Source organism: Ursus americanus, chromosome 2 (genome assembly GCF_024610735.1).
Source record: "Ursus americanus isolate L20-20 chromosome 2, mUrsAme1.1.p, whole genome shotgun sequence".
NCBI lineage: Eukaryota > Metazoa > Chordata > Mammalia > Carnivora > Ursidae > Ursus > Ursus americanus.
This window is the reverse complement of record NC_142128.1, coordinates 20,990,936-21,015,670: the sequence shown is the minus strand read 5'-3', so window position 1 is coordinate 21,015,670 and position 24,735 is coordinate 20,990,936. Positions and strand designations below refer to the sequence as shown.

The following is a 24,735-nucleotide window of genomic DNA, read 5'->3' as shown; positions in this document are numbered from 1 at the left end:
GATCGCAGCCGGCCGCGGCGACAGAGGCTGGGCCCGGGGCTCGGCAGGCCCCCCAGCCGCTGTGCGGGGCGCCTCTGAGGCGGTGACCCCCGCCTTCTCAGGGAGGTCCGGCCGCTGGCCGCGAGCCGCACCCGGGTGGTTGCCAAGGGCCTGCCCCGGCTGCGGGGTTAGTTGCTAGGGCCTCCATCTTGAGGCCGGTGGCCGCGGCGCCCCCGGAAGGGGTTGCCGAACAGGGCATTCACTTCCGGTCTGGGGCCTGCGGCGGCGGCGGTGGCGGCGGCGGCGGCGGCGGCAGCGGGTCGGTGTAGAAAATGGCGCTGGTGCAGCGGCTCGGGCCTCTCCCCGCGGCGCTGCGGAGGGCTTGAGGCTCGCGAGCCTCACTCGCCGCGCCCCACTTGCTCGTGCACTTTACACACATGAGGTGAGTGGGGCGGGGGCCTCCCTCAGGGCGGGAGGAGCCTGGGGCGCTGCCGCAGGGCCCGCTGCTGCGGGCGGCGGCAGCGGCGGCGGCGGCGGGCGTCCCCGAGACCTCGGGCCCCGGCGGGGGGGTGCGGGGGCGCCGCTGCGGAGGCCGGGCTGGAGGCCCGGAGGGGACGCGCTGCGCCGCTGGGGCCGGGCCGGGGGCTGTGGCTCGCCCGCGCAGCCTGCCCGCAGTCCGGGCTGCAGCCCCGCAGCTTTGTGAGCACCCCCGGGCTCCCCTCCCCTCCCCCATCCGCCCCGGCGCGAGCCTCTGCCGCAGCAGCTCCGTTTTCACGCGCATCTCTCTCTCTCTTTTCTTTTCTGTTGCAGAGAATTGGAAGCTAAAGCTACCAAAGACGTAGAAAGGAATCTTAGCAGGTAAGATGGGCGAGCTTCCGTCTGTCGCCCCATTAATCGTGTATTTCCACTCTGGTTCGCCCTTTCTGGGTTTAGAAGTTCCCCCGTGTCATTTTCTTTTCGCACGCAGGGAATAGACATTCGGGAAAGGAGGCCAGAGGGAATACTGGATGGAGGGATTGCGGGGAGATGCGTAATTACGCGTGTGTTCTTTTCTTTGGGGAAAGAAAAAACAGTGAAAAGCAATTCTTGTAAACTTAGTTAAAGCATTCTCACCCTTTTAGAATTTAATTAGGGGACTTGTGCATTAATTACTATTGTAAATGGTTGCAGGCATTGTGTGACTCATGATTGAGGCGGCCCTTATGGCGGGCTGTCAAACTGTTTTGGCTTCCCCGTTATTACTTTGTAACTCAAATTGTTGCCTTTATAAGAAGATACTATGTTCGCATTTTTTTCTCCCAACACATTGTAGTCAGGCAGATTCTGTTGCACTGGAAACAGTTTTGCCCTTGAACTTTACCGAGCATAAACTGCGTTTTGTTTTCTTTTGAAACTACATTGGTGTCTATGTTCGGTGTGTGCTCTTTTTATCAACTGGTAAAATAATTAAAAATCTGTTCCCCATAAGTGGTTATCGTTTCTACTGGGCCTGAGTGTTTTTGCCCTGGTAACTTAAATCATCACCACAAAGGGAGTTTTTTGGTTTTTAAACGTTGCCTTTATGGAAACGTTTAGCTTTAGTGAGCTGTAATTGCTTAAAGCATCAGAGCATTGCACTGTATTTAACTCTTTTTCAAATTCATTTTCTTACGGTCTTCCTTTGTTGGCCGTTTTCTTTTGAATCATATGGGGAGACTCAGAGAAACTTCTAGATGAACCTTATCAGTGAGCAGCTTTCTTTTTCACTTGGACAGGATAAAATAAAATCTCTCCTATCTCAGGTCTTAATGTAGTTTGTCCTTGACGATTGTAAGTTTTAGGTTTATGGTGAGGTTAATATCACTCCGTTCAAATCATGTGAATATTTTTTCACCGTATAAAATCATCCCAAATTGCCAGTCTTTTGAGGTTTATAGATATTAATCTGTTAAGGTGATAGTTAAAAAATCTTTTCAGTGGGTGAAGGTTGGGCATCATTGGCTTATCAAATAAGAAATTTTCTTATAATTATCATTTCTTACAATTATGGGGACTGGTTCAAGGAAATTAAGCCTGACATCACTGATTAAACAACTGTTCTTTGGACATTTAATAAGTTTTGTTGGCAAAAGCTTTTTAAAAATGTTAAGATACAAGACCATTAAAGAAAACAGGTTGAATTTTCAGCGGCAGAAAGGAGGTTGGAGTCTATTTCTCCCCCCATTTTTGCTTTGTCAGGTGACTATATCAGTATAATTTCTGTGGAGGTTTTCTGGGGCTTAATTAAAAATTGCCTCTACCACAGGTATAATTTTCATATGCTGTTACAGTGGGAGAGAACTTAGAGTGTCTATATCGGTTATGTATCAGAGTTTGAATCCCAGCGCTGCCACTTAGTATGACCTTGACTCTTGGCAAATCACTTAGCCTCTTTGTGTGTAACCTATAAAATGAGAGGTTTGGGCCAGTCAGTTCCCAAGGTGTGTGAGGCCCCTTGGGTTGTGTTAAAAAGGAGTTAAGTGTCGTCCCTGGCCACAGAGAGAACGTACAGTCTGGTAGGAAGATTGTCATGTGTACATAAATAACTAATACAAGGTAGATGGTGTAGAGGTTAAATTACCATCTCATTCCATACTTGAGGCTGCTTCTGCAGTTGGTAATCAGGCATAAAAAGGAAGAACAATTATTAAGGAGGTTACAGGGCAGTGTATCAGGACTGTGAGAGAGTAGCATTGCCTAAAGGTTAAAAGGTTCCAAGGAGGGAGACATGTGATTAGGTGGGCAGATGCTTTCCTTCAACTCCGTCTCTAGGTCTGTGCTTCCTTTTTCCCAAATAAGGAGAGTGTGTATGTCTTGAAGCATTTATGCTTTCCTCAGGAAATCAAGGCGTTATTCTGTATTCCTTTAGCAAACATTTCTTGAGCATCTTCTATGTTCCAAATGCAAGGCTAGGCTCTTGGGAGGGGAAGAACAGAAGTAGCTAAGTGTACTGAATGCTTACTGTCTGCCTGGCACATTCTTCGGAAGACTTTGCATGGACTCCTCCGATCTCTGGATCACTGTGTGAGGTAGGTACTATTATTCCTGTTTTACAAATGAAGACTTTGAGGCACAAAGAGGTTAAGTAACTTTCAGGAGTCCACATCACTGGTATTGGAGGAGCTGTCAGGCTTCGGATCATATTGTATCGTCTCTTACTAGAGGCATGGTTCTTCATCTTGAAAAATTTGAAAATATCTTTGAGGAGGCAGAACCCACAGGTACATTTGATACTTCTAGATCAGAGTTTCTTAACCTGGGCTCTGTTGACATTTTGGACCAGCTAATTGGATCGTGAGGTCTGCCCTGTGCCTTGTGGGATGGTCAGCAGCATCTGCCTGTAGCACTCCCCGCCCAGTCGTGACATTCAGAAATGTCTTCAGATATTGCCAAATGTTCTCTGGGGGATAAAATCACTCCCAGTTGAGAACCGTCATTCTAGATCTTCATATTCCCAGAATATAACCAAATGTATGAACTTCTAATGTCAAATATTTAAATGTTAAATTAATTTTTACATGTTTTAATACCATGGAAATCCACATCCTATTGCGTGGGCCCCTAGTTTGAACCCTCTAGTTTCTGAATGTCAGAGTTGTGTTGCCATTCTCCTTTCCCTCTGCTGAGTGGCAAATCCTCAAGACAGTGTGCCAGGTAGCCAGTGCCAGTTAAACTTGGCACAAGAGAAATTTAGTTTACTACCTGGGGTAAGCATTATTTCTTAATTCACTGTTGGCCATTAAAATTGTCACTTTATGTCAGTATCATGGGCATTCAAAAGAGGGAACTGTGATATCTAGATGGGGGTGGTCACCACTGGAACTGAACTTTAATTTTTTCAAAAAAGATTTTATTTATTTGAGACAGAGAGAGAGAGAGTGCACAAGCGTGGGGGGAGCAGAAGGAGAGGGAGAAGCAGACTCCCCGCTGAGCAGGGTGCCTGATGTGGGACTCGATCCCAGGACCCCGAGATCATGACCTGAGCCAAAGGCAGACGCTTAACTGATTCATCCACCCAGGCACCCCTAGAACTGAACTTTAAAGGATGAAATCAGTTTTGAAAGGCAGAGAAAAGGGCAGTGTAAGAAGAATAGAATTAATGGCACAAAAGTCAGGAAGTACAGGGAATTTTGAAATAGCAATGGGCAGTTTGGTTGGATTGGCACAGAAGAGCAGGGGCAGACGCTGAGGTTCTTTTTTTTTTTTTTTTAAGATTTTAGTTATTTATTCAACAGAGATAGAGACAGCCAGTGAGAGAGGGAACACAAGCAGAGGGAGTGGGAGAGGAAGAAGCAGGCTCATAGCAGAGGAGCCTGATGTGGGGCTCGATCCCATAATGCCAGGATCACGCCCTGAGCCGAAGGCAGACGCTTAACCACTGTGCCACCCAGGCGCCCCAGACGCTGAGGTTCTTGAATATTAGGTGGAGGATTTCTGGCATAGATCTTTTCGGTAGTATGGAGCTATTACGTGCTCTTGGGTAGGGTAGTGTGATATGCTAGAGTAAGGCAGGTGTTGATGAAGACCTGAATTACAGTGGTGGGGGAAAAGAGCTGAGAGTGGGAGATACTGAGGAAGTGAAATCTGGGATTTGGCAGCTAACTAAGCTGGGATTAGTTGTGAGAGGGGTCTAAACACCATCTTGGGTGAATGCGAGATTGACCCAGCCTCTGAACTGAAGAGGGGGCAGAACAGAAATAGGAGTTTGGTGAGAGAAGATGGTAAGTGACATTTTCTAGTTGTAAAAAAATCTAAGGCAACTGATCTAATTTTAAAAAATATTTTGGAGGCCAAAGCCATAGAATCATTCAGTATTTAGAGCTGGACCATGACATCAGAGAGACCGGCCAGTATTCTGATCTCTTCCATTTTACAAATGAGAAAGCTATGGTTAAGACATCCAGTAACTCAGTCAAGGTTATATTCTCTCAAGTGACAGAGCTGGGATTCCAACAGGCCTTTTGACTCTAATACTGAGGTCTCGCAAATGTACAATATTTTATTTTATATTGCACAAGAGAAAAATAACTTTGATTTCTTCTTTCTTTCTGAAAATGTTAGAACGCTTATCTTAATGTATTTTGTGCCCATTCTGGTAATTAATTTATTACTATAACATAGGGTATATTGTCTAACGTAAAAGTTACACACTTCATGTTAGCTGATTCTTTTTCCCCCAAACCAACTATTAAACACTTACATCATTTAAGAAAAATTATTAAAGATGCTGTAATGTCATATAATGTAGCATTTAAACTGGGACATGGTTATCTGAGGCCCTTTTGCCTGGGACAGGTGCTAAATAAGAGAAGACTAGGGACAGCAGGAATAAACCAGAGCGTTAGGTTTTGCTAGGTACGGTGGGCCCTACACCTGCAATTCATCAACGTATATCTGAAAAAAAAGTTATCTTCCAGTTTGTTAAGCTTCTCTGTTGCCTTCCTGTGGTACGGTTTGTAGGCCAACAAATTCATATTGGTAGGTTTCTTTCTAGCCTAATTTGGCAGCTATGTGGTAAGTCAATTGATAGAATAAATGAATCACAAACTGTAAGCTTAATTTAAAAATGCGTAACAACCCTCTGTGGAAAATTTAAATATGAACATCATTAAAAAGTCTGAATGCCACTCTGTAACCTCTTGTGCTTTTGGCATCTGAAGTCTGCAAGTATAAATTTAAGTCCCTTACAGTTCTGTTTTCTGACAACCTCAGAAGTATTGCCCGTGATTGGAGAGACTAAAATAGAACGTGCTGTATGTTTTCTGCTCAGACTGACTATGACAGTCTCTCACTCAAAGTCAAGAAAATGTCCTCCCATTTAAAATTTTTAAAAAATAATTCTAACCTTTGGCAAAATAGCAAGAATAAGGCGGTGAACACCTGTATCTCTCCCCAGGTTTGCCGAATATTAGTATTTTGCCATATCGTTTTATCATGCCAGTTCATCCCTAAGTAAAGCCAACACGCATCTCCTGAGAACAAGGGTATTCTGTATAACAATCACATTATCACGCACGGGTAAGTTTAACTTTGTCACAATGCCTTTCTTTCAATATTCAAAATTTCCCAACCATCCCAGTAATGTCTTTTTAAATATGTTGGTTTTTTTCTCCCTTCACTCCCTAACCCGGGGTTGCTTTTAGTTGTCTATAATTTCCCTACATCAGGAGCAGCCCCTTGCCCTTTTCTTCCCCTTTCATGGCATTGACATTTTGGAATAGTCCAGACTAGTAGTTACAGGCTTCAGTTTGGATTTTTCTGATGGTTTCTGTAGGATTAGAGTCAGTGAAACCTTTTTGGCAGGAATAGTGCATAGGTGATGTACTCTCAGGACATCACATTGGGCTCCTTCTCCCACCATTTTTGAGCAAATTAGCTGAAAGTGGACCCAGTACTTTTACTTTCGTGCTCGCTCTGTCTCTTTCATTTTTGGACGTGCCAACAATTAGGTCAAACTGAGATATAATTTTAAATAGTTGAGGTTGCAGTAATTACAGGTCTTCATGTTTAAACTGATCTCTTGTAACGATTGCACTTTTTGAAGGGTCATTCTGAAAGTAGCTTCCTAATTGTTAGACATAAAAGTTGCTTGTTTTCAACTTTCACCACTGATAAACTGATAACCTGGGTAAGAAAATGAAACATAGGGCTTGGGCTTGTGATCTGCCTCCTGAAAAAGGATGCCAGCAGAATGGAGATTCTCTTCTCATGGTGGATTCCACACAGGGATACGGATGGTGTGAAGTAGTTTGAAAAATTGAATGTGTGCTTTAAAAAAAAAGATGGTCCTTAGCATTTATCAGGTTTCAAAGGGTCGTGGCTCCCCGAAGAGTAAGCAACAATGTGTTACAGGGAGGATATCAGGAGCTGAATAGCGGCAACAAAAAGGGGGATTTTAAGATTTGAAGAGAGAAAGTAACGTTCGATAAAGGCATAGTTTCTCTCTTAAAAAAAAAAAAGACCCATGGAAATAAATATAGTTTAAATTTCCTATGAAGGTGGTCTTATTTTAAAGTTGATTTGCATACTCTGGGTGTGTGAGTTGGCTATGAAGCAGAAATCCTAGCCTTTCTACTCTTCTAACTAGGGAAGAGCATTTTGAATCTGCAGCAGTATGTTGGACGCCGATGACTCAGCTGACTTCCCGCTTCAGATGGAATGTTCACAACAGATTGAAACCCGGTTAAGGAATTTTATACTTTGAACCCTACAAGATATTTTCTGCAAACAGCGATTGATTGGATTTGGTATAATAACCAACAAGATTAAACCGAGTCACTTGTTTTGCTGTTCTTACTAGGGGTTTTGAGTCAGCTAGCATTTACTGAGCAGCTTGCTGCAGTGATAATTGAATATTTTTATAATTTTGACATCTGTGTTTTGTTGACTTTGGTCTTTTCTCATTCTTTTGAAGTATCCCTCTAAAACACAAGGAACTAGTACTATGTGGTGCTCAGATACACACTGCTTTTATATGTGTTTTTAAGCATTACTTCACTGTCTGTAATTGACCATACAAAGGATGCCAGAGAGAAAGGTTTTGCTTAGTATTCTGCTTGTGAAGCTTTAGGTGATACGAGACATCTGCGTGTGTGAGATTCTTGCCATGTAAAGATAGGAAGAGGCATCAAGTGCATCCTCTACACTGCTGCAACTTTTTTTTCTTTTTAAGGTTTTATTTATTTGAGAGAGAGAGCATGAGAGATAGAGCATGAGCAGGGGGAGAGGGAGAGGGAGAAGCAGACTCCCCACTGAGCAGGGAGCCTGATGCGGGACTCAGTCCCAGGACCCTGGGATCATGACCTGAGCCGAAGGCAGACGCTTAACCCACTGAGCCACCCAGGCGCCCCTACACTGATACAACTTAATCAACCTCAAGCCACAGTTCTGAGCTTATCCCTTGCTATTTCTTTGAAACCTTGGCTAGCTCCCCAGTGACTGGAATTTAAGCCCAAACTCTTGCTGTGCTCAGCTTATCTATCTCTTTAGTTTGTCCCTTCTACTCTTGCCCTATCCTCAACTCTTCCTCTGAATGTTTCCCTCAGTTTCTCCCTCATTTATTTATTTATTTTTTTAAGTACACTGCATACCTGGCATGGAGCCCAACACAGGGCTTGAACTCCCAACCCTGAGATCAAGACCTGAGCTGAGATCAAGAGTCTTATGCTAAACTGACTGAGCCACCTGGGTGCCCCCATCTCCCTCAATTTTCTTTTAAGATTTTATTTATTTATTTGAGAGTGAGAGAAAGCAAGCAGTTGAAGGGGGAGAGGCAGAGGGAGAGAGAAAGGGAGAAGCAGACTCTCTGCTGGGTAGGGAGTCCGATGAAGGGCTCCATCCTAGGCTCCTGGGATCATGATCTGAGCTGAAGGCAGTCACTTACCCTACTGAGCCACCCAGGCATCCCTCCCTTAACTTATTTTATTTTTTTAAGATTTTACTTATTTGTCAGAGGGAAAGGGAGAAAGTGAGAGCACCCAAGCAAGGGGAGTGGCAGAGAGAGAGGGAGAAGCAGGCTCCCCACTGAGCAGAGAGCCCAATGTGGAACTTGATCCCAGGACCCTGGGATCACAACCTGAGCCGAAGGCAGACACCCAACCGACTGAGCCACCCAGGTGTCCCTCCCTCAACTTTTTAATAGCAGCTTTATTGAGATGAAATTCACAAACCATAAAATCCAGCCTTTTAAAGTGGCTTTTAGTGTATTCAGAGTTGTGCAATCATCACCCCTACCCGGAACCCCTGGCAGCCACCATTCTACACTGTCTCTATGAATTGGCCCCTTCTGGACATTTCATATAAATGCGATCATACAGCATGTCTTGTCTGTTTTACTTAGTATATTTTCAAGGCTCATTCATGTTGTAGCACGCATCAGTACATGTTTTTATGGTTGAAAAATATTCCACTTTATATCTATACCACATTTTTTAAAAGAAGATTTTATTTGAGAGAGAGGAAGAGAGCACAAGCATGGGGGAGTGGCAAAGCAAGAGGGAGAAGCAGGCTCCCTGCTGAGCAGGGAGCCTGATGCGGAACTGGATCCCAGTCTGGGATCACGACCTGAGCTGAAGGTAGATGCTTAACCGACTGAGCCACCCAGGCACACCATACCATGTTTTTTTTTTAAAGTTTTTCTTCGTTTATTTAAGTAATCTCTATACCCAGTGTGGGACTTGAACTCAGACCCCGAGATCAAGAGCTCCATGCTTCTCTGATGGAGCCAGCCAGGCACCCTGATATATCACATTTTCTTTATCTGTTCATCAGTTAATGGGCATTACTAGGGTTTTCACTTTAGGGCTGTCATGAAAAACGATGTGAACATTCCTGGATGAGGGACCATAATGTTTTCAATTCTCTTAGGTACATACCTAGAAGCCGAATTGCTGGAACATACGGTAGTTCTGTGTTTAACTTTGTGAGAAACTGCCAGACTGTTTTCAAAGTATCTAAGCCATTTTACTCTCCCACCAGTGATGTACGAGGGCTCCTGTTTCTCTCCACCAACACTTGTTATTATTCCTTTTTATTATCGTCATCTTGGTGTGAAGTGGTATCTCATTGTGGTTTTGATTTGCATTTCCCCAGTAACTAATGATGTGAGCATCTTTTTGCATGCTTTTGGCCATTTGTGTGTCTGATTTAGGGAAATGTCTATTCAGATCCTGTGTCTGTTTTAAAATTTGGTCATTTTTCTGTCGCTGAGTTATAAGGATTCTTTTTTTTTTTTTTTTTTCAGATTTTATTTTTAAGTAAACTCAAGGGGCACCTGGGTGGCTTAGTCGGTTTAGCATCTGCATTTGGCTCAGGTCATGATCTTGGGGTCCTGGGATTGAGCCCCATGTTGGGCTCCCTGCTCAGCGAGGAGCCTGCTTGCCCTCTCCCAGTGACCCCCCCATCATGCTCTCTTGAGTGAATTAATGAATGAATTAATTAAATGAATTAAATGAGTTTAAAAAATCTTTAATCTCTACACCCAACATGGGACTTGAATTTACAACCCTGAGGATCAAGCAAGATCAAGAGTCTCATGCCTTACAAACTAGCCAACCAATGCCCTATAAGGTTTCTTTATATATTCTAGATACAAGTCCTTTATTAGATACACAATTTACAAATATTTTCTCCCATTCTATGGGTTCCCTTTTTTCTTGATGTTGTCCCTTGAAGCACAAAAGTTTAAAATTTTGGTATGTCCAGTGTACCATCTTAACCAATTCTGAGTGTGCATTTCAGTGACCTTAACTACATTTTCACAGTGTTGTGCAACTGTCACCACCATCCATCTCCACAACCCTTCTCATCTTGCAAAATTGAAACTCTGTACCTATTAAACAATAGCTCCCCATTTTTTCATCCCCTCAGCTCCTGACAACTACTATACTGCTTTCTGTCTCTGTGAATTTGACTGTTCTAGGTGCTTCATATGAGTGGAATCATATAAATATTTGTTCTTTTGTGACTAGCTTATTTCCCTTAGCATAATGTCCTCAAGATTCATTCATGTTTTAGCACATCAGACAATTGATTTTTTTTTTTAAGAGAGAGTGTGTGCACGCTCTCATACGTGCTGAGAAGTGGGATGGCAGAGGGAGAGAGAGAATCCTAAGCAGACTCCATGCCCAGCAGGGAGCCTGATGTGGGGCTTGATCTCACGACCCTGAGATCATGACCTGGGGTGAAATCAAGAGTTGGACCCCTAACCGACTGAGCCACCCAGGTGCCCCACTCAATCGATTATTGTATGTTGATCCTGTATCCTGCAGCTGTGCCAAACTTGTTTATTATTTCTGGTAGTCAGTGTGTGTGTGCATTCTTTAGGACTCTCTCTTTATAACATTGTATCATCAGTGAATAGAGATGGTTTTATAACTTCCTTTCTGATCTCGGTGCCTTTTGTGTATTTTTCTTGCCCAGTTTTTCTGAATGGAACCTATAGTACAGTGTTGACTAGAAATGGCAGGAGCAGTCATTCTTGTCTCAATTCTAATCTTAGAGGAAAAACATTCATTTTTAACCATTATGTGTGTCGTGAGCTGTGGGCTTTTTATAGATGACCTTTATCAGGTTAAGGAAGTTTCCTTCTATTCCTAGTTTGAGTGTTTTTATCTTGTTATGAAAGGGTGGATTTTGTCAAATGCTTTTTGTTTACGTAGTAAGATCATCATGTACTTTCCGTCCTTTGTTAATATGTTGTATTACATTGATTTTCATATGCTAAACCAACCTTGAATTCCTGGAGTAAATCTCACTTGAGCATGGTGATTAGTCCTTTTTATATGTTGCTGGTTCAGTTTATTAGTCTTCTGTTGAAGATTTTTGTGTCTGTATTCTTAAGGGTTATTGGTCTGGAGTTTTGATATCTTTGTCTTCTTTTGGTACCTGGTATTTGGTTTGGTCTGGTCTGGAATCTGGGGTCTTGAATTGTTCTGGCACCTACCTCATTCTTCATTGTGCTATAATAATTGTTTTTATGTATTGAGTTCTGTTTTCATTTTTGCTTTTTAATTTTTTCCAGCTTTGTAAGGATATGATTGACAACTCATTTTCCCCCCAGTGGTTAGTGCATTGCCCTTGTGTACTGTTTTTTTTCCCCCCAAGATACTGGAATTTAACTTTGTGTAAGTTGAAGGTGTAAAGTGTGCTGGTACAATATGTTTATGTATGTGGTATGATTACCACCATAGTGTTAGTTAACACCTCTATCATGTCACATAATTAGCATTCCTTTTTGGTGAGAACATTTGAGATCTAGTCTTTTAGCAACTTTGAAGTATCTAGTATAGTATTTTGGGCTATAATCACTATTCTGTTCATTAGATTTCTAGAACTTACTCCTAGTTGCAAATTTGTATACTTTGACAACATCTCCCCAATTCCCCCATTTCCTAGCCCCTGGTAACCAATGTTCTTTTTTTTTTTTAAAGATTATTTATTTATTTATTTATTTATTTATTTGACAGAGAGAGAGAGCGCCAGCGAGAGAGGGAACACAAGCAGGGAGAGTGGGAGAGGAAGAAGCAGGCTCCCAACAGAGCAGGGAGCCCGATGTGGGGCTCAATCCCAGGACCCTGGGATCACACCCTGAGCCAAAGGCAGATGCTTAATGACTGAGCCACCCAGGCACCCCTAGTAACCACTATTCTGCTTTGTTTCTACAAGTTCAACTTTTTTTAGATTCCATGTATAAGTGATACACAGTATTTGTCTTTCTCTGTCTGACTTATTTCACTTAGCATAGTGCCCTAAAGGCCCATCCAGGTTATCACTAGTGACAGAATTTCCTTCTTTCTTGTGGCTGAATAATATTCCGTCGTGTGTAGACATGCACAACACAGACACACGTGCACCACATCTGCATCATTCACCGATGGACACTTGGGCTGTTTCCATATTTTGGCTGTTGTGAATCATGCTGCAGTAAACATGGGAGTGCAGATACCTTTTTGATACCTTGGTTTTATTTCCTTTGGATATATACCCAGAAATGGGATTACTGAGTCATTGGTAGTTGTATTTTTAATTTTTTGAGGAACCTCCAAACTGTTTTTCATAGTGGGTTCACCAGTGTACATTCCCAGCAGTGCACAGGGTTCCCTGTCTTCCGTGTCCTCACCAGCACTTGTTATTGTTTGTCTTTTTGATGACAGCCATTCAAAGAGCTGCATCCATTCTGTTTTCTGCTGTAGGTTCTGCCTTCATTTGGAACCTTCGTGTCCTAACTTTAGCTTTAGTGCAGTGTTTTGTACCTAAGTCTTGTAGTTAACAAGTGTACATTCCCAGCACAATGAATGTGCACATTCTGTGCATCTGTTAAGCACTTTCTCTGCATTACTTAATTTAATTTCCACAACAGCCCTTCGTGGGAGGAGGTACAATTTGAGACTTCTCATAAATGAGGAGATGGAGGTTTAAGAGAAAAGAAACAAATTGCTTACACAAATAGGTAGTGGAGACTGAAGCCCTTAAGTTGGATGGTCCTTAAGCAGAATGTGGGTGGAAGGAAGAGTGAAAAGAATGCCTCTTTGGTGGTGGTGGTAGGGAGTGATAGTAGAAGCAAGGAAGGGAGTGATAGTAGAAGCAAGGAAGCAGGAGTTTAATTGCAGTGCCCAATGCTGGGGAGTACAATACAAGTAGAACTGGTTTTTGCCCTCAGAGCAGCAATTAGTCCTATTTGGAAGAGTGAGATTAACATCTGAAATAATTTGAAAATGAGCATTGTTTAATGAGAGGTCAAGGGTGAGGTTTGTGGGAGTTGGAAAGAATCATGAAGGAACTAGTAATTACCTTAAGCCTCAAAAGAGGAGTAGAGTTTAGGAGGGTAGTTTAGCAAACCAGATTTTGGGGCAGCTTTACCAATACTTCGTACCTAGTGTACAAGTCACTTAGACTTTCTGATCCTTGGTTTCTAAGTGTCAAGGAGGAATGACGTCAGTTCTGTGTGTCAGCATTGCAGGTTCCAGTGGATAATCTCTCAGAGCGCTGGCAAACCATAGAGTGCTTCTGTCATTGTGGTAGGGTATCTGTTCTCCTGTTTCTAATTTCACCCAACTGTCTTCAACCTAAGCTTTTTATTTTAAAGTAATTTCAGATTTAGAGAAATTTTGCTGGAGCAAAGAATTCCTGAATATCCTTCACTTGTATTCCTCAAATGCGAACATTTAACCACACTGACTTTACCATTCTCTCTTGTTACATACATACTGTGTTTCTCTGAACCTTTTTAGAGTGACCTGAAGGCATGATGTTCCTTTAGCCCTAAAAACTTTTAAATAGTTATTTCCTAAAATCAAAGACTTTTCCTTTCTTTCTTTCTTTTTTTTCTCTTTTTACTTTTCTTTTTCTTTTCTTTCTTTTTTTTTCTTTTTAAAAAATAGGCTGCCAACGAAGGGCTTGAACTCACAATCCTGAGATCAAGACCTGGGCTGAAGTCAAACGCTTAACTGATTGAGCCACCCAGGCACCCCAAAGACATTTTCTTAGTAACTACAGTATCATTATCAAAATTGGGAAAGTAATATTGGTGTAGTCTTAAAAGCGAAGCTATAGACCTTACTCAGATTTTGCCGGTTGTTTCAATAATGCCTTTTAGAGAAAAAAAAAATTTTTTTTTTGCTTGTCAGATTCAATCCAGGAATACAGGTTGCATTTAGTTTTCATGTTTGTTTAGTCACCTGCATCCTGGAAGTTTCTCTGTTTTGGAAGACCTTGATATTTTCTAGAGAGTCCAGGCTAGTTATTCCGTAGGATGTCTCTTAGTCCATATTTGTGTGATGTTTCCTTTTTTTTTTTTTTTAAAGATTTTATTTATTTATTTGACAGAGACAGCCAGCGAGAGAGGGAACACAAGCAGGGGGAGTGGGAGAGGAAGAAGCAGGCTCCCAGCGGAGGAGCCTGATGTGGGGCTCGATCCCAGAACGCCGGGATCACGCCCTGAGCCGAAGGCAGACGCTTAACGACTGAGCCACCCAGGCGCCCCTGTGACGTTTCCTCTTGATTGGGTTCAGGTTATGAAGTTTTGGCAGGAGTAGCACAGAACCGATGTTGTGTATTAGCTAGTGTGTCCTATCAGGAGGTGCGTGGTGTTCCTTTATCCCATTACCAGAGATGGTAACTGCAATTACTTGGTTAAGGTGGTATATGTCAGGTTTGTAACCATGACGTTTGGATTTTTGCTTTTGTAAGTAATAATTGTTGGGAGAACTTTGAGACTGTGTAAAATACCTTGTTTTCATCAGGATTCTTGCCTGAATCAGTGGATCACCAAATAGTGACTTTCCAGGGCCGTCATTCTTTCTACATTTGTTGACATTCTGCCTCAAGTTCTTTCCCTTTACCCTGTTCGTTCAGCCACCCATCCGTTTATTAATATCAGTAAGGACTCATGGATTCTTATTTATTCTATTCAATGGGTTGTAATCCTTTTTTTGCCTTATTTTGTTGCTCAGATTATGGGGCCAGTGGAAGCCCCCTTTATGCTCAATCTCTTACTTTTTGAAGACACCCAGACTCTGTATCATCAGATAACACACTGCTGTCTCTGTCCTATTTTCCTATTTGCCCTTCATTCTTAAGAAGAAGGTATGCTGACTCTTGACTACCACCCAGGCCTCCAGCACTAAGCTTTCGATCTGTGCTTTATGGTTCAAAATCAAATAGTATCTAGAAATATACCGTATTGTTGCCATCCTTTCTCTGGTCCTTTTTGCTCCCCATATTCCTGCCACAAATAGATACTATTATTTATGTGTGTGTTTCCAGAATTTCTTTATGTAAATACAAATACATAGGAATATACATTTTTCTCTCTTCCTTCCTCTTAACAGAAAACGTAGTATACTGAACTTTAGTTTTCTTCCAGTTAACTGCATGTCTTCCAGGTCCTTTCCTACCAGAACATGGAGGTCTTCTCTGTTTTATAGTTGCATAGTATTCCATTTTGCGGACGCATCACTTTTACTGAACTCCTTCAGCATTTGTGGAGATTAAACTAGCTGTGACTGGAAGCTAGCCTCTCGTGCCATCCTCTCTTCCACCACTTCTTCCAGTACTTTTTTCCCTGACCCCTTTTCTGCCTGCAAATAAGTACTAGTCATCTTTATTTGTAAAACTTCATTTTATTCTGTTTTCTTCATATCACTGCCAAAGGTTTTGAAAAACTTCTCCAAACCCCTGATTTCATTCTTTTTTTTTTTTTTTTTTTTTTAGATTTTATTTATTTATTTGACAGAGATAGAGACAGCCAGCGAGAGAGGGAACACAAGCAGGGGGAGTGGGAGAGGAAGAAGCAGGCTCATAGCAGAGGAGCCTGATGTGGGGCTCGATCCCATAATGCCGGGATCACGCCCTGAGCCGAAGGCAGACGCTTAACCGCTGTGCCACCCAGGCGCCCCCCCCCGATTTCATTCTTGCCTATTTTTGCTGCCGCTGGGTTTCCATCTCTACCATGTGGCAAGATCATAGTTTTGACGGTTACCGGTGGCTTTGTTCTGTGGGGTGCTAGACTGGCTTTGGTGATTAATTTACGTGTAGGAGGACGAGAAGGACAAAAAGAGAAGGGAGGGTTGGCAAGCAGCTAGAAAAGAGGAAGCAGGAAGGCTGGGAGAAAATAGAATGTAAGGGGAAAAGTAGGAGAAGAGCATTTTTGGCAGAAGATGTGAAACGTATTTTCATAACCAGCTTGTCACATCCAGCTGGCTTCTGCCTGGTGATGAGCAGCCTTATGGTAAGTTGCTGACCGATAGGTTAGTTGGGCCCTCTGGAACACTGCCCTGGGTCTTCTGTTTCGTAAAACAAGATCTAACCCCTTGTCCCGTTACCGTATGATTAGTTTTAACAGCGGAGCCTCCATTTTTAAATGTTTGCTTTCTAAAATCTGAAGTTGTCATTAACCTACCTTTCCTGTCATTCTTAACACTGTCAACTATTCCAGTTTCTCATGATTACCTTGGTGTTACTTTTTGCTTTTCATTTGCAGTTCAGTCTGCCATTGTGGCTAGGACATTGCACATTTACTCGAATCGCAGCAGCCTTTTCACCCTGTTTAGCAGTTTATGTCCTACTTTTATACAGCTTTTCCTCCCCTTTTTTTCCCCTGTCAGTCCTGTTCTCTGAAATCACCATGCTGACAAGTCTCCCTGCTTTGCTGGTGTCTTGTGCCCTTCTGTGCTCCCTTGCCTGCAGAGGCCCACTTCTCTGTCTATAGAAGATTGTTCTTTAAGATCCTTCAAGATCAACTTCCTACTGCTCCTCGAAGACTTCCATAGCTCTAACAGTTCATGTGCATATCTTATTTTCCTAAACGTGGCTTACAGCTTCTACCAAATGACTGCTTGTTTCCTTATTTCGGGCGTGTTCAGTTGTTTCTACAAAATTATAGTTTAAAATCATGTTTTCTGCTTAGGTTCTCCCAGTCCACAGAGACTGCTTGGCTTATAGGAATTCCTAAGCACAGTTTTATTGGTTTATTGACTAAACATTGCATAGATTTTCACTAAATAATTTTGGATACAAAATCAGCTCATCCAGGTACCTTGAGAGTCTGTTTCCCTACTGTACTGTGGAAAATGTGTACTTTTTAATGGGATTTTCTTTTTGTTTTTCTAACAAATGATACACTGATCTGAATATTGCCCTTTTCTTGACTCAGCAATGTGTCCTAGAGGTCTTTATCTGTAAAGCCATGTTTGTCAGGTGGTCCCCAAGACCACCCTCAGGTTTGATGATTCCCTGGGATTCAGCATATAGTTATACTCATGGCTATGATTTATAACATCAAAAATATCAGCAGAGGGAAAAGGCACATTGGACAAATTCCAGAGGAAATGAGGTGCAAGTTGCCAAGAGTTCTCTCCCTGTCATGTCACACAGGACATGCTTATTTTGTCTAGCATCAAATTATGACAACATGTGTAAAATGTCTACCAGGAAAGCTCATTAGAAATTCAGTGCCCAAGTTTTCTGTTAGGGACCGGTCACATATGCATCCTCTGCCTAACATGTACCAAAATCCCAGATTCCCAAAAGGAAAGGTTTTCAGCATAAACTGTATTGTTTGTACAGTTTACCCTTATCAGTTAGGGAATGCTGGGAACCTCTCTGAAATCCAGCTTCCTTGACACCAGCCAGGGGCCAGCCTTTCTAAGGATCACAGTCTCAGACCTGCTTTGTTAGCTCTTCTGCACACCATGGAAATCTACAAGCCCCCTTCCGTTTCTTAAATTACTGTGTAGGAGTCCATGGTATGAGTACATTATGGTTTGTTAACTTTTCTCTGTTGACTGGCTGTTAGGCTATTTTGCAGTATCTAGTTTTGTACAATTTCTTTTTTATGGGCTTTGATTGGAATTGATGGGTCATAACATAGTGACATTTGAAAATCTGGAATTAGATACTTCCAGATTCTTCACCGGTGGGCTTTATTAGTCCGTACTTCAACAGCAGTTTACAAGAGTACCCTTTGGAAGTGACTACTTTTAATGATAGTCATGTTGGGGATGTAGGAAAAACTGACCTGTCAAGCATCAGAAAGAGCAGGACAAGGAGAGGCATTCTAGATCCCATCTGTGTCCTGCTGCCATCATGGGCACTTGCCTTACTGATTCTTGTCCTGCTCCCAAGACTCTTGGTTTTGACACTCTTGCTTCTTCCTCTGTCTCTAATCTCCCTCCTTGTTGCCTTTAATCGTTCGTGTGGAGGCTTGTAATTTTTTTTGTCTTTTATTATGGAAAATTTCAAACATACACAGATAAGAAGAGAACAGAATCAGGAAGATGCATGCACTCGTTATCTGGTTTCAGCAGTTGCCAACATTTTGTCAATCATGTTGCATTTTTCTCTTTTCATTTTTTTGAGCAAGGGAGTGGTGCCTGGATAGTGAAAGCAAATCCTGGACATTATGGTGTTTTAAACATTACTTTGGTACTAATTTACAAAAATAATGTACATGTAACACAACATTTCAAATTGAGATATACTTTTTTAAAAGTTTATTTATTTAAGTAATCTCTACACCCAGCATGGGACTCGAGCTCCTACCCCAAGATCAAGAGTCGCATGCTCTTCTTACTGAGCTAGCCAGGAGCCCCTGAGATGCACTTTTTAAAAAAATGTAATAATTTCCCTAAATACTTGGTCCAGTTGTGAGGTTACTCTGACATTCCTAGTTCAGGAGGGTGCTTCCTTGTGTCTTTCTCTAAATTTGTATAAAGTTGTTCACATACACATACAAACAGCTTGAAAAAAGTATGGGATAACATGTTCACATTTCTGCAACTTGCTTTTCTTATTTTAAAAAACGAACATTCCTAGGATGCCTTACTGGCTCAGTCAGTGGAACATGTGACTCTTGATTTTGGGGTTGTGGGTTTGAGCCCCACGTTGAGTGTAGTGGTAACTTAAAAAAATAATAAAAATCTTAAAAAAAGGAACTTTCCTTCAAATCAATAAACAGATCAACTCCTTTTCAATACAACATGCTATGCTATGCCATACAAAAGCCATTTCTTTATGGATGGACATTCCATTTTTCTGCTTTTCAGCCCTTGTGAACCTTGCAGTGAACTTTGATGTGCACATGGCCTTGCGTACTAGGGGCTTATTGCCATCAGATGCGTTCTGCAGAATGGGGTGGCTTGGTAAAATATGTATAACTTCAGTTGTTAAAATTCTTACCACAATACTTCCCAAAAGATTATAGTAGTTTTCCACTGGCAATGTAAGAGAGAACCTCTTAACTCTCATTCTTGCCAGCACCAGATATTATTACTCTTGAACATTTTTACCAATAAGATTAGTAAAACAAAAAAAAAAAAGGAAAGAAAAAAGGTATAACATAATAGTTTGATCTTTTAATTTGCATTTATCGAATAGAAAAACTAGCAGTTTGTTTTTAAAAAAATAGTCTTTATTTTTCTTTTTAAAGATTTTATTTGAGAGAGAGAGAGAGAGCACAAGTAGGGGGAGCAGCAGGCAGAGGCAGAGGAAGAAGCAGGCTCCTCGGTGAGCAGGGAGCCTGATGCGGGGCTCGAACCCAGGACCCTGGGATCATGACCTGAGCCGAAGGCAGTCTCTTAACTGACCGAGCCACCCAGGCACCCAAAACAACAGTATTTAGAATTTGGTTTATACTAACAAATGCAAGCTTTGTTCACTGCTAGAAAATCCATCAAAACAATTAATCTTATCAGCCATCAAAAGGTGAAAATCATATAACCATTTCAATAGATACTGGAAAGAAATCTAACAAAGTATAGCATGCACCCAAGACCGAATCTCCCAGCAAACCAGAAACCAAGAACAGTCTTTTACTTTTTAAATATTAAAATATACTCATTTAATATTAATGTTTGACAATTTTTTTAATATTTAATTTTTTAAAAACGATTTTACTTATTTGAGAGAGGGAGAGCACAAGCCGGCACAGGGGGAGGGAGGGAGAAGCAGACTCCCCACCCAACAAGGAGCCCAGTGCAGGGCTTGATCACAGGATCCTGAGATCATGACCTGAATTCCAGGCAAATGCTTAACCTACTGAGCCACCCAGGTGCCCCTAATATTTAATTTTTTACTTCTGTCATTCACAGATGAATCAGAAATTAAAATATATGAAAAGGTTTGTACAGGGAGAACCTTCCTCACATTCCCCACCTGCCCAGTTCCTCCCTCCTCCTCCCCACAGTCACTACTTGTTTCTTAGGTGTTCTTTCACAGTCATTTTGTACACGTACAGGGGAATGGGAGTCCAGATCCTCTGTCTTGCTTTTTACACAGATGATAGTGTAGTATGTACTCTGTCATGCACCTGGCATTTTCCATGATGCGTTTTTCCTCAAGGACAAACATTTTTGCTCATTCTGGTACCATTCTAGCTACCTTCCTATTTCTCTCTCTGTCTCTCTTTTTAAGCTGTTGAACTCTTCAGATGTGGGATCCTAACAGTCATTCACTAGTTGTGTCTAGTTGTTTCTCCCACATCGTCCCCCTACAGAGCTTCACAAAATAAGTGCCGCAGTTGCTGTCTTAAAGGTCACCAGTGCCTGGTCGCCTCTTGAGATCAGTGGCTGTTTAGTCTTTCTCTTTGATTTTTTTTTTTTTTTTTTTTTCCTGTTCTTGCTCCTGATCACACAGCTGTGGTTCTTGGAACTGTAATACTTTGTCTTTCCTGCAGTATATTCTGTTATAAGTTTTTATAAAAGGTGGAAGGAAATAAGGAAAGGATTGTGGAGTCACACAGTCTGAGGAAAAGATATATTGTCAGTAAGAAGATCTATCAGTCTGTCTAAGGCAAAAGGATTTGTTCTCTGTGGCTCCTTAAAGGAGCTAGTACTTTACTGTGGAAGGTTTCATGCTGTAGAGGAAAAACCAGGACTTTGAGAGCCTTGATTTGAATCTTGTCTTGTCTCCACTCGGTACTAGCTGTATGATCTTGGACAATTCATTTCACTTTTCTGTGCTTCAATCTCTTCATCAACATCTTTATCATTTTTTAAAAAGTGATAATGAAATGGGAAAATATACATAAAGTGCCCAACATAGTTACTGATATTTACTTGCTTATTTATTTATAGAGGGAGAGATGGGGTGGGACGGGGAGGGGCAGAGAGAACCTTAAGCAGGCTCCACACTCAGCACAGAGCCTGACTCGGGGCTTGATTTCACAACCCTGTGATCACGACCTGAGCTGAAAACAAGAGTTGTATGCTTAACTGACTGAGCTACCCATGCACTCTTAGTCACTGACATTTTAATCACTCCGAGGTTTGTTCTCATTCCTAGGTCCAGGACTCGCAGATTTGGGGTACTCTGCCACTAACTTTCAAGGAATGAATGATTGCTGACTGGAATGTTGTCTCCGTGGAGCATATGTCGAATATGATGGACCACTTAGACCTATCAGATCCATCAGCCCTTCCTCCTTTTGATAGATATCTATGTAAATGATAGGGTCAGATGTCTTAAATGAATCTACTAGGCTGTAAATCCTGAAAGCCAGAGTGGGCACAGGTGGCATATTTATGTATTTTTCCACTTGGGTTTCTGAAGGAGATGTGGGTCCAGTATGTTGGCTGTGATGACGGTGCTGAAGAACAGAACTTTCCTCTGTGCTTAGAGTATCAGCTGATACCGTAATAGTTCTTTGAGAGCTAATGTACTACATCTTTTAACTACTAAAGCCACCATTTTGGGCCAGGAAAACACTTGCAAACCTCATCAAGAAGCCTTCAAAATGAAATTTGAGACCAAAAAAAAAAAAAAAAATTCCAGGTAAATAGTGAAGGAGCATGCCGTAGGGTAGAATTATAGTGACAGAAAACAAGATTGGACAAGGACTTGTGTCTGTAATTCATAGGAGGACACAGAGAACAAGTGCTGAAGATTCCCGATGTTTCTGCTTCATAAGTGCCCATAAAATCTTGGCAAAAGTAGGGTAAAGACAGTTGTGGGTGCTGCTGAGAACTGGTGAGAGGAGTTCATAACTCGGCATTTGAGTGCTTGCTAGAGGCACTGTGTTTAAGTAAGGACTCTTCATTTAATCCTTAAAAAAAGTTACAAAGTAGAAGTACAGAAATTAATCTCCAGTTGTAAGGAGGACGCTGAGGCTGCAGAAGGTGAAGTAGTTGGAGCTAGTAATCTGCTTTTGATGGACGACATGACAGTGATGTAAGTTCATTTGTTTACTGATTTTACTCTTAATCATATGCCGTGGCTAGCTCGGTGCCTGACTTACCCAGGATTACAGTGTGAGCTCGCTCGCTCACTCTCCTTGCCTCCCTCACACAGAAGAGGCGAGAATGAGTCATGGTTGTGGTTGGCGTGAGTCTGTTTTGCTACTCCGTTAGCCACATGGCAGTTCTACTTGGAACAAAGTGACAACGGAATATAGCAACAGTTCTACTCTCCTTCCAGCTTCTGATTTTAGCAGTCACATACTCAACCTTGCTGGATCACCAGCAGTCATCCATGATGGCACTGTTTGTTTATCACTGCCTACCTGTGGCTCCTCTCAGTTCCTCCGTCAACAAACCAGTGTAAGTTGAGTGTGATCTCATTGCGCTCCCCATGTGGCACCCCTTGCAGTTTCCTCTCTTTGCTTGTTTTTCTCATTTTCTCTTCTGCATCCCCACTGCCATCTGCATTTCAGCCTTGATAAATTATTTGCAATTCCTCAGATGTCTAGTTCATGTTCCTTGAACCTTACCTTGTCTGCCTGTTATTTATAATGTTCTCTCTGGGAAGTTTCCTTGCTTCCTCAGGGCAGAGTTAGGTATTTTCTCTTTGTTGATTTTCTTCTAGTATCTGATTTTTGATTGTTGATATTACGGGTGAAGGTTTAGGTTCTAGAATCTAGGGTTATTAACGTAGGTAACTGGAGTGAGTTTCCTCTAACTTTTCTTCCAACTTCCCTCATTCTCTAGAGGCTCCTACCTTGACCAGAAAGGCTGGTACTGAGCTCTGTGTCTGAGAAGTGAGGTGATTGGCAGGCTTCACTTTAGGGTGTGATGGAGGAGAGTGGTGGTAATTTCCAATAAAGAAGACTTTGATCTGGGGCACCAAAACTCTTGCAGGAGCCCTGCCTGCCTCCTGCCTAAATTTTGTTTCTTCAGAGGGTGTTTCTTTGGTTTTAGGTTGGATTCAAGTGTCGCTGCTACATGTGGCCATGTAGTCATGGGGATGGAAAGTAGATAGAAGGAGTTGAATAGTTGTGGCCAAAAAGACACAACAGTCTTTTTGCTCCATGCCTATTTCTGCTCTCCTGCCTCTGTTGGAGCCTCTCTAGAGCTCTACCAGAGGATGGCACATACATCAATTCAAGACTTTTCTCGAGTTTATTCTTGGTTTGTAGCTTTCTTTGCTCTTGTGTATGCCTGAGCTTGGAAGAAATATGTTACCTTGTTTCCTATCATTTCTGTAAGGTAGAGTGGAAAGGAAGAGGCAGACCCATTTACCCAGTCTGTCTATCATTTTGAAATCCTGAACCAGGGGTTCTGTTGACAGCTTTCAGCATTTGTGATTTTAAGAATTGAAACAAACTTATATAATGAGTGTATTATTGATTCCCACATATTGAAAAAATAGTTTGGAATGTTTATGGGATATGAAATTATTGTAAAGGTGAAATACACGATCTTTTTATGAATAACTTGTGTTTAAAAAATCATTAATAAAGCTTTTTAGAGCAAGGAAAGCCAACGATACCCCAGATACCTGGGCAGAGAGGATTGTGGGGAAGTCTGAGGCATTCCAACTAGCTGCTAATTGATAATTGGGGCCAGAAGCAAGGTAACTCTGGCTCACACAGTGTTTACATTCTAGAATCAGAGGGAGTAGCTTGTTTCCCAGAGTAAAATTTGCTAATTTTAGGTTGTCTTCCTTGACACGACATGAAGATCAAAGCTCTGCTCCTTGTGACTTACTAAAGCAGAGTACTGATAGTGGCTCCAGAGTTAGATGGAGGCTGCAGGCTGGGTTTGATGTCAGTGAATGATGAAAAGAGTAATTTGCCATGTCTTCTAATAAGAATGAAAATGAATCTGTATGCAACATTATTTTTATTTCTTAATACATTTTGGGAAAGTTAATTGCAACTGTGTGGTTCAGGGATTTAGTGCAAGAAGAAGAACAGTTGATGGAAGAAAAGAAAAAGAAAAAAGACGACAAGAAAAAGAAGGAAGCTGCTCAAAAGAAGGTAGTATATATGTGTAAACTGTCTATATTAAGCGGTCTAAACGGATTTAAAAAGAAAACTACTCTTACTGGATTTTTTAAAGCATTTGTTTGAATGTTTTAATTTCAGTGGAGATTCATTTTAATATTTAATGTTTTCGAATATGCATATGTAGTAACTTGCCAAGTGTGTACAATTTAATGCATAGTTATTTAATCTTGCCGATAGTTGTTTCAAAGGTAAGTGCTTTTAATAGGTCTTTATCTTTCAATTAGCTGTTCCTAGGTTTTCATGATATATACATCTCTCTATACGTGAGAAGAGCATGGAATTTGTAGCTGCATAGAGAGCTGCATTGAAATCTGGCTCTCCCACATGGCGTACTGCATGGCGTGTCCTTCAGCTTTGTTTAGCCTCTCTGGGCCTTAGTTAACTTTATGTTTTGTAAGATGAGAATTTAATTAAATGAAATAACGTAATACACATCATGCACATAATAGGGAAAAAAGTGTCAGTTTCCTTTTCACTTTTTGTTTAGTACCTGGGCTGATTTCAAGAATTTGCCGTTT

The 24,735-nt window shown here is 41.7% G+C and overlaps 1 protein-coding gene across 9 annotated transcripts in view; it reads left to right on the top strand.

Annotated features, from left to right (window-relative positions):
- Positions 1–239: 239 nt before the first annotated feature.
- Positions 240–24,735, top strand: part of TNRC6A (trinucleotide repeat containing adaptor 6A) — a 101,016-nt gene continuing 76,520 nt past the window's right edge. For 3 of the 9 annotated variants that reach the window (XM_087869698.1, XM_045776473.2, XM_087869699.1), the window contains exons 1-3: positions 240–421; positions 790–837; positions 24,100–24,187. In XM_087869698.1, coding sequence (XP_087725824.1) covers positions 417–421; positions 790–837; positions 24,100–24,187 — 141 coding nt within the window. In that variant the 5' untranslated portion in view covers positions 240–416. The other 6 variants (XM_045776474.2, XM_087869697.1, XM_045776470.2 and 3 more) reach the window with 6 other exon arrangements.